Source organism: Solanum stenotomum, chromosome 2 (assembly GCF_019186545.1).
Source record: "Solanum stenotomum isolate F172 chromosome 2, ASM1918654v1, whole genome shotgun sequence".
NCBI lineage: Eukaryota > Viridiplantae > Streptophyta > Magnoliopsida > Solanales > Solanaceae > Solanum > Solanum stenotomum.
In genome coordinates, this window is record NC_064283.1 from 13,886,259 (window position 1) to 13,895,878 (window position 9,620).

The 9,620-nt window shown below is 39.3% G+C and overlaps 1 protein-coding gene across 1 annotated transcript; it reads right to left on the minus strand.

The window, feature by feature from the left end:
* Nucleotides 1-339: 339 nt before the first annotated feature.
* On the minus strand, nt 340-4,145 carry LOC125855708 (uncharacterized). The gene is made up of 8 exons (XM_049535444.1): nt 3,759-4,145; nt 2,977-3,675; nt 2,553-2,928; nt 2,201-2,436; nt 1,858-2,140; nt 1,715-1,795; nt 1,382-1,575; nt 340-432 (listed from the first exon to the last, which is right to left on the minus strand). The coding sequence occupies exons 1-8, from the start codon at nt 4,143-4,145 to the stop codon at nt 340-342; spliced, it is 2,349 nt and encodes a 782-aa protein (XP_049391401.1).
* Nucleotides 4,146-9,620: the final 5,475 nt, after the last annotated feature.

The window sequence follows — 9,620 nt, forward strand, 5'->3', positions numbered from 1 at the left end:
CCTTCAATGTATTTAAGTCATCAGAATCACAATTTGGGGTCCCCAAAAATTCATTTAGTATCGTAGCATTGAACTTCACATCCTTACCTCTAATATGAACAATTTTATATTTAGTTTCAGTGAGCCAATTTGCATAAAACTCACGAACTAAAGACAAATTACAATCTCCCGGATGATCAAAAATAAATATCAGCCCCAATCAAGCACAATCCGATAAATAACAAGAAATTGAGACTGCAACCTTACCTCATGGACGTATTCGTCACCCATATACTTTGGTTCGCGCTGACACTCAAACCATTCCCAACCGTACCGCTCCACCACCTTTTTTCCAAATTTCTAGACTGTTTCTCGATTTTTGGACCCGAATGCTTCACCCTTCCTACTCCACTTAGAACCTGCCACACTCTTCCCTTTTGGAGCCATTGTGACCTGTTAAGAAGAGAAAACTCAAGAAAAGAAAAATAAACTTAGAATTTTTTTTTGGGGGGGGGGGNGGGGGGGGGTCGTACGGGCAGTGGGTAAAAAAATAAAAAAAGAGAAAAATAGAGTTGGAGTAGAAAAGGAAGTGGGTGAAGTGTAGGTATTGGTTTTTATAGGTGGAGGAAGGAAGAATGAGAGTTGGTTTTGTGGAAGGGAAAGGTTTTGAGTAGGTGTTAATGGAGGAATGTGGAGAGTAATGGAGGAAGAAGAAGAGTTGGAGAGTATATTTGGGAGGGTTGGGCGGCTTTTAGAAGAATGGGGAAAGAAAGGGGAGTTTTAGGGATTTAAGGGGAGTGGGTCGGTTTTATCCGGGAACAAACCCGGATTAAAAAAACTGGAGTGTAGCGCGATGGAGGAGTGACACATCTCTCAGCGAGCACCAACTTGATCTTTGAATTGTGGAGCATGGCGCGGCGTGGCACTCAGTGCGCCTGGCTTCAGTGATTTCGCTCTTTTTTTTTCTTTTCATTTTTCACTATTACAAGCTAAGTTACAAATAATGAAAAATCCCATTTAACTAAAACTAAGACCTAAAAGAACTTCCTAGATTCTACAAATTTAAACTATGCTAAAATAATAAAAATCAAAATTTCAAACACGAACTACCTATCTATTACATATTGTTCATGGGTTGCCTCCCATGTAGCGCTTGATTTAACGTCGCGGCACGACACAACTTGGATCATTCATCATTTAGCTCAAGAGCCTCCCGATCACGATCTGAATCCTTACCAAAGTAGTGTTTCACCCTTTGCCCATTTACCAAGAACGTAGGGCCAGTCTCACCTTTAAGTTCAACAACCTCATGTTGTGTCATTCTTACCACTTCGAAAGGACCACTCCATTTAGTCCTTAATTTTCTGGGGAATAACCTCAATCTAGAGTTAAAGAGTAGTACCTGTTCTCCGGGGGTGAAAGTTCGAGCAACTATGTATTTGTCATGCCACTTTTTCGTCTTTTCCTTGTAAAGCTTGGAATTCTCATACGCATGGAGCCTAAACTCCTCAAGTTCATGCAACTGATTCACTCTCTTTTTATCGGCTAGCTCGAGGTCCAAATTTAACCTCTTGATTGCCCAATAAGCTTGATGTTCTAATTTTGCCGGAAGATGACATGCTTTACCAAATACTATGTGATAGGGAGAAGTCCCTATTGGTGTCTTGTACGCAGCCCTATATGCCCACAACGCATCATCTAATTTCTCAAACTAATCTTTCCTTTGTGCATTTACCGTTTTCTGCAAAATTTGCTTCACCTCTCTGTTTGAAACCTCCACTTGGCCACTCGTTTGAGAATGGTAAGTTGTAGCAACCTTATGACAAATACCATACTTAGCAAGAAGATTCTTAACAAGATGGTTAATGAAATGCTTACCTCCATCACTTATAATTGCCCTTGGAGTGCTAAAGCGAGTGAAGATGTGCTTCTTTATGAACTTTATCATCACCCTTGAATCATTGGAAGGAAGAGAGACCGCCTCAACCCATTTACTAACATAATCCACAACCACAAGAATGTATTGGTTTCCACTAGATGGCAGGAAGGGACCCATGAAGTCAATACCCCACACATAAAAAATTTCCACCTCCAAAATGTTACTTAGCGGCATCTCATGTCTTCTTGAAATAGTACCCAACCTTTGGCATTTATCACAACCCTTCACAAACACAATAGAATCGTTAAATAATGAGGGGAAAAAAAAACCAGATTGTAGTACCTTATGAGCAGTGCGCTCTTCTCCATGGTGACCTCCATATGGGCTAGCATGACAACTTTTTAGCACTTTGTGACCCTTGGATTCCGGAATGCACCTTCTCACTACCCGGTCTACACCTTGCTTGAACAAGAATGGTTCATCCCAGATATAGAACTTGGCATCATGATTGAGATTTTTCTTTTGTTGGGTGGTTGCACCCAAAGGATAATCGCCACTTACTATCAAATTCACAATGTCTGCGCTAATGCCATTAATTGTTCATTCGGAAATTCTTCCCGGATTTGTTCACCTTCATTCACATGTGAAAAATCCTCCAACCTAGATAAGTGATCTGCTATTTGATTCTAAGTACCTTTCCTATCTTTGATCGCAAGGTCAAATTCTAGAAGAAGCAAAATCCATCGAATCAGCCTTGGTTTAGCATCATTCTGGTAGAATAGGTACCTAATAGCTGCATGGTCAGTAAAAACAATCACTTTAGTACCTATCAAATATGATCTGAACTTGTCAAAGGTGAACATTAGAGCCATCATCTCCTTCTTAGTCACTGTGTAATTAGTTTGTGTAGAGTCAAGGGTCTTGCTTGCGTAATAGATCGAGTGGAACACTTTATTCTTTCTTTGTCCGAACACTGCACCCACTGCTATGTCGCTTGCATCACACATGAGTTCAAATGGTAATCCCCAATCAGGAGCAATTAAGATGGGAGCCTCAATTAAGTTCCTCTTCTACATCTCAAAAGCTTTCAAACACATCTCATCAAAGTTAAACTTCACCTCCTTCTCCAAAAGACTGCACATAGGTCTGGAAATCTTGGAAAAATCCTTGATGAATCGCCTGTAAAAACCTGCATGACCAAGAAAACTATGCATAACTTTTATATAAATGGGAGGGGGCAATTTCTCAATAACTTCTGCCTTAGCCTTATCAACCTCCAAACCAGATTTAGACACGTTCTGTCCCAACACTATCCCCTCTCTTACCAAAAAATGACATTTTTCCCAGTTTAGAACTAAGTTAGTGTCTTCACATCTAGCAAGTACTTTATCAAGATTTCGAAGACATACCTCAAAAGACTTCCCATAGATGGAAAAATCATCCGTGAACACCTCAACAAAGTCTTCCACCATATCATGAAAAATGGCCATCATACACCTTTGAAAAGTCACTGGTGCATTGCAAAGTTCGAATGGCATGCGCTTGAAAGCATATGTACCATAAGGACAAGTGAACGAGGTTTTTTCTTTATCTTCGGGTGCAATCAAGATCTGGTTGTAACCGGAATATCCATCTAAGAAACAATAGTACCCTTGCCCTGCTAGTCGGTCAAGCATTTGATCAATGAAGAGAACGGGGTAGTGATCTTTCCGGGTAGCATCATTTAGTTTTCGATAATCCATGCAAATTCTCCACCCGATCACTGTTCTAGTAAGAATCAACTCATTCTTTTCGTTCCTTACCACTGTCATACCTCCCTTCTTGGGAACACATTGTCCAGACTTACCCACTTACTATCAGAGATTTGGTACACAATTCCAGCATTTAGCCACTTTATTACCTTTTTTCTCACCACTTCTTTCATCAAAGGATTTAGTCGACGTTGATGTTGTGCACTTGGTTTGTGATCCTCTTCCATGTAGATTCTGTGCATACATAACGCCAGACTAATCCCATGAATGTCAGCCATCTGCCATCTAATAACTTTCTTTCTCCGCTTTAGGATCCTCAATGTCGCTCCAACCTGTATTTCAGATAACTCTGCAGAAAGTATAACATGCAAAGTTTCATTAGTACCCAAAAATGCATACTTGAGGTGAGTCGGTAGTATTTTCAGTTCCAGCTTTGGGGCTTCCTCAATGGAGGGGGTTTGGGTGGTGGCCCTAACTCCCGCTCTAATGGTTCCACTCTCTATTTGTGAGGCTCCACAAGTGCCAGTTTCAGACATTTTCTATCTCTTGAGCCTTAGTGTCTTCATCTCTCTTATGACCTATTAACACTCTTTCTAAGGGGTTTTCGGGCACAACTAACTGTGACTCTACTATGCGATCAACCACAGCAATAACAGATAACTCTTCATAAATAAAAGGCAATTTTAGAGCGCGGTAAACATCAAATACTTCTACCTTATCATGTGCCCTCATGGTTAATTGAACAACTACTACATCAATCAATGCCCTACCCGTGGGAAAGAAAGGACGTCCCAAAATGAATGGAACTTCAAGATCGGGTTCAAAGTCTAAGACCACAAAATCTACCGGAAAAATCAATGAACCTACTTGAACTAACACATTTTCTACCACCCTCTATGGCCTAACAATGGATCTATCAGCGAGTTGGAGAATAACAGTGGTTCATTTTGGACTACCCAACCCAAGCTTTTGATACAAAGATAAGGGCATCAAATTTATACTTGCCCCAAAATCACACAACCCCCGGGCATGAACACTTTGCCCAATTGTTATCTGCACAGTAAAACTAACTGGATCTTTTAACTTTTTGGGCAGTCTGTTTCGGATCCTTGGGTTGCACTCCTTAGTAAGTGCTATAGTTTCATATTCATTGAGCCTCCTCTTGCTAGCCACAATGTTCTTCATATATTTAGCATACTTCGGGATACCCTGCAAAATGTTAACCAAAGGTAGATTAATGTGAACTTGTTTAAGGAGAGAGAGAAACTTACCAAATCATTCATCTTTATTCTACCTTTTCAGCCTTTGTGGAAATGGAGGTGGTAATTTCTTTTGAGGAACGGGTACCTCAACATTGGAGCTTTTTACTACCTCTTCCACCTTCTTTTCGTTAGAGCTAGTTCCTTTAATTGCAGCCCACTTCTAGTACTTACCGCATGCAATTGCTTTGGGTTGGGCTCAGTATCACCTAGCAGCCCACCTTGGGGACACAAGTTCAAAGAATTACCCACTTGTGCAACTTGTTTCTGTAAACTCATTTGGGACATCTGCATGTTTCTAATGTTCTCATCCTGCTTATCTATTCTCGCATTTAATTTGGTCCCTAATTCAGTCATGAGCTTTTGGAGTAGCTCTTCATTGGTCATTCCCCCTTTTGGTGCACTAGGATTTGAGCCTTGGTTAGGATTGTAGTATTGTTTCCTAGCCCCTTTAGAACGATATTGGTTAACCCCTTGCACCTGATTTTGGTTTTGGTTCCAACCCCATGATAAGTTTGGATGGTTCTTCCAACTTTGTAAGTGTTACCATAATTTTGTTGCACTGCACCCATTTGCGCATTACCTACATAGTTTATGGAATTCGGGTTTGCCTCACATTGCTCGGTTTCATGAGTTCCACTACCACATACCTCACACCAATTTGCTGTCTGTTGTACTATGTTTATCGGTGCCTGATTTAGAGCCATTTGGTTAAAATGTAAGGCCATGTTATGTTGCATTGCATTTAATTTGGCATTTATGGCAGTAGCTTGGTCTACATCTAAGATCCCTGCAGCCTTTTGGGTTGGGGTTCTAGACATTTCCCCCTCATACCCTTGGTTCCCTTCAGAAAGTTTATCGAGTAAAGCAAAGAACTCTTCACTTGTTATGGATAGGGCCTGTCCACCTGCTGCACTATTAAGAAGAGCACGAGCATTACAGTCTAAACCCTCAAAGAAAGTGTGAGCAAGTACCTCATTGGTTTGCATGTGGTGTGGGCAAGCGTTCAACATTTGTTTGAAACGCGCCCATGCTTGGTACATGTCCTCCCCTTGCTTTTGAACAGTATTTATCTCACCCCTCAACTTAGCGGTTTTCTTGGATGGAAAAAATTGACTCAGGAACTTCTTTGCTAAACCATCCCAAGAGTTATGGAGCTTGGTGGCTCAGAGACTAACCAACGCCTTGCAACTCCTAACAATAACTATGGGAACAAAGTCAGCCTCACATAGTCCGATAAGACTCTTATTAGGATGCATGTATTGGTAATATCTATGAAGGTCCTAAGATGGATTTGAGGATCCTCATGGGGGAGACCATTGAATTGCCCATTAGAATGGAAGATTTGTACCATGCTTTGCTTTTGTTCAAATCTACCCCCCGGTGGAGGTTTCCTAATACTAGATGATAAATTGGCTGTGAGTAGGACTGCCACATCATAGACAGGTCTTGCAGGTACGACAGAGGGTAGTCCTTGGTTATTCAAGTTCCCTTGGTTATTCACGTTCTCCGGGTTATTTATGTTGTCCTGATTATTCTCATCAATGTGTTGCGGAAGACCTAACCCCAATTTTTCTTGTCATTGATTCATTTTTCTACGCTGTCGTAGAACTCATTTAGGTTCGTTGTAAGGTTCGACAAGTTCTCCTTTTCGAGCCAGACCTGAAAGTCAAGTACCTGCAATAAACAAGCTAAGATCAAGTAATTAATATCTAAATAATCTAATTGTAGAATAAAGAAGATTGAATATAAATCAATTTCTAAATCCCCGGCACCAGCGCCAAAAAGTTGTTGGTCCCCAATATACACGCAAGTGTACGTGGTCACGCAAGTAGTTTAGATTCTTTAAGAAACGAGTTATCGTTCCCAAGGGACTTATGATCAATTTATATTTAACACTTAATTCTACAACTAAAAGTAAACGCAACTGTTTCAAGAGTTGATGATTGATTGTTAACTACAACTACTTTAGCAATAAATAAAAGTAACCAAGATTGAACGACTTAAATATGACGTTTCAAGCAAGTAAAGGGCAATTCCAGGGCTGCAACATGTATTGAATCTCATGTATCATATTATTGGCTTAGAACTAATTTCAGTTGTCAAGTTACTGGTTTATAGGGTTAATTGTATGAGTCGGGCTACACACTTCTAGTCGCCTACTCCAGTTAGCCATCTAACTACATCGTTGAGCGGAGATAAATATACTAACTGGCGAACATTTATATTTCATCCTATTTCTTAACCAAGCAAGTTGTTCGTCCGGGCGCCACTCCTAAACACAAATCACCTCAATCAAACGAGCTCTCTATATTCTCTGGTCTATTTAATCCCTCCTCTCTCGATTTTAAGATTAGACAACGTACTTATCTTATGGTGATCAAGCATAAAATACTAAAACAATAATATAGAAGTAACTTGTAATGACAACCAAAAATTAATTCATAAAGCCTTTTAATAATCAACAATCCATTCGTAGCTACTGCCCTATAACTAGGACGTTTAGCCACTCATGTTATTAGAAAACAAGAAAATACAACAGTTCATGCAATTTCCAGAAAATAGAAGAGTTAAAGGATTAAACCCTATTACAAACTTGAATTCTTGCTCTTGCCCACTAAATCAAAAGTCGAACCCTAATTATAGAGCTCTAAGGGTCTATTTATAATGGTAGGAAAATTAGTGCCAAAGTCTATTCCAATTGGGAATCCCTTTTTAACACTTTTAAGATGGAAAAGTCGGGATCCCACTGGCGTGTCGCACCTAGCATCGCACCCAAACCTCACCTCTGAAGTTTCCACCCTGGTGCGTCGCGCCTCTCAGCACGCCTGAAAGGCCTTTCTAAATGTTGGCCCTTGGCGCCTCGCTTCTAGTAGTGCGCTTGACCCTGGGGCCTTCATCCTTAGCTGCTTTTCATGCTCTTTTGCATCTTTTTTCTTCAAGTTGACTCCAATTCCCTTGAGAGTTCCTGAAACAACTAATCATGTGTGTAAGTGCACAATCATCACAAGTTACACCAAAAATTAAGCTAATGACTAGAGATCATTCTTCAATCTAATCGACTCATGGGAAAATATTGACAACTTAGGCATATAATATGCCTAAGATCAGTTAGTTTGTTTGAACAATTTTTAATTTTTGTACATATTTGTTTTTTTTTCAAAAAAAATTAAAATAAATAAATGACATCTAATAATTATGTGTGGCTAGATGATGGTTATTCCTAATAGGTGTCTCCTCAATCTTATGAGTGAAATATGTGTGAAAAATGTGATGGTCACGATGAACACTTTTATAATTGTGCTTATTTGTCCTGCCCTTTTTTGAGCCCATAAATAATATTGTGAATAGTGACCAAGTAGAGAGTGAATAGGAGGAAGAACTTGAGGTGCAAATTCAAGAGTTCATAATGGAATAAAACTAACCTAATCAATTAGAATTTGATGATTTTTATATTGAAGAAGTGGTATTAGAGTCAACCAAGTCCATAAAATATACAATTTTAGATAACTCTAATTTGTATCACAAAGAGAGTTGACAAACCTATAATGTTTATTAAATGACCACACAAGATGGTGAAATGAGTATGGATTCTTACAAACAAGAAAAGGGTCAAGGAAAAGATAGATGAGGCTTATATTCTAAATTTTGTAAAGTTGTCGAGGCAAAACAACATTCATCACATGAAAGTCAAAAAGAGCAGAATATAATATTTATGTTTTGTCTTTATTGAGCTTGTACCTCCACCATTGGAGCATAGTTGAAAACTTAAAGCAAAATTGGGGATCCAATTCATAAGCTCGAGGTGGAGGAAAAAATGGTTCATTGTCACACCCCAAAAATTCTAACCCCAAATTAGACCTTGAATTTTTTTTGCAGTCTGGTGCCACAGAAGGCATCTGCAACATGTATCAATATCTACAGACTGAATATGGATTCAACCAGGCTCTAGAAAGTTTATTCTCTGGTCTAAGCTTCACAGACCGAACTACGAATCGTAAAAGCTTCCACGATCTGTAAAAGGCCTCGTGGAATCAAGTCCTGAAACACCCTTCCAGTAAGTTTTCTATGGATGAGCAGGATGGCCCGTCAAAGTTTCTACAGGCCGTAGAAGGGTCCATAAACCCCAACTTCAGAAATCCAAAAAACTAAGTCTGTTCCTACAAGAGGGTCTACGACCCGTAGACGTCCTTCCGTAGTGGTCAGTTTTTAAAAGGGGTTATTTTAGTCATTTCTCACCTTTTGCTAAGCCTAAATTTCGACGTTTTTACACCTAATTAAGGTCACAAGAATCTCCTAGCACAAAGTTGAGTTAAAATTTTCCTTACCGATTGAGTTTTGATATAAAATTCTATTTAGGTCAACTTAAAACGACCATATATCTTAGCATATGAAGAATTAAATAGCCCATGACCTATCAAATTAAAGGGCTATGAGTATTCTTTCCAACACCATCAAGTTTGCGTCATTTCGAATTTTGGAATAAAAATTTATGCCCGTTTAAGTGAAGCCCTATCAGTCAGTCATTGTTTCACAATTGACACTACAGACAGTGAAACGTTCCACAGATAGTAGAGCCTTCCTTGAAGGCTTGCTGCGGTTTTTTCTAGAAATTTTGTGTACGTGTTCTAGGGTTATTTGGTCCTTTCCCAAGTTTTTAGCCATATTCTAATTCATTTTTAGGTATTTTAAAGGAGCATATCATTCAACTAACTAATTTTCCTCTCATAATCATTAATATAAACATTCAAG

What these genes read in the sequence shown, in the direction of transcription:
- LOC125855708 (XM_049535444.1), bottom strand. Translation starts at nt 4,145, where the DNA reads ATGTCTGAAACTGGCACTTGTGGAGCCTCACAAATAGAGAGTGGAACC. An exon ending in TGCGATCAAAGATAGGAAAG is followed by an intron (nt 2,437 to 2,552) that starts GTACTTAGAATC and finishes GCATTAGCGCAG; the next exon opens with ACATTGTGAATTTGATAGTA. An exon ending in AGCAAATTTTGCAGAAAACG is followed by an intron (nt 1,576 to 1,714) that starts GTAAATGCACAA and finishes CGGCAAAATTAG; the next exon opens with AACATCAAGCTTATTGGGCA.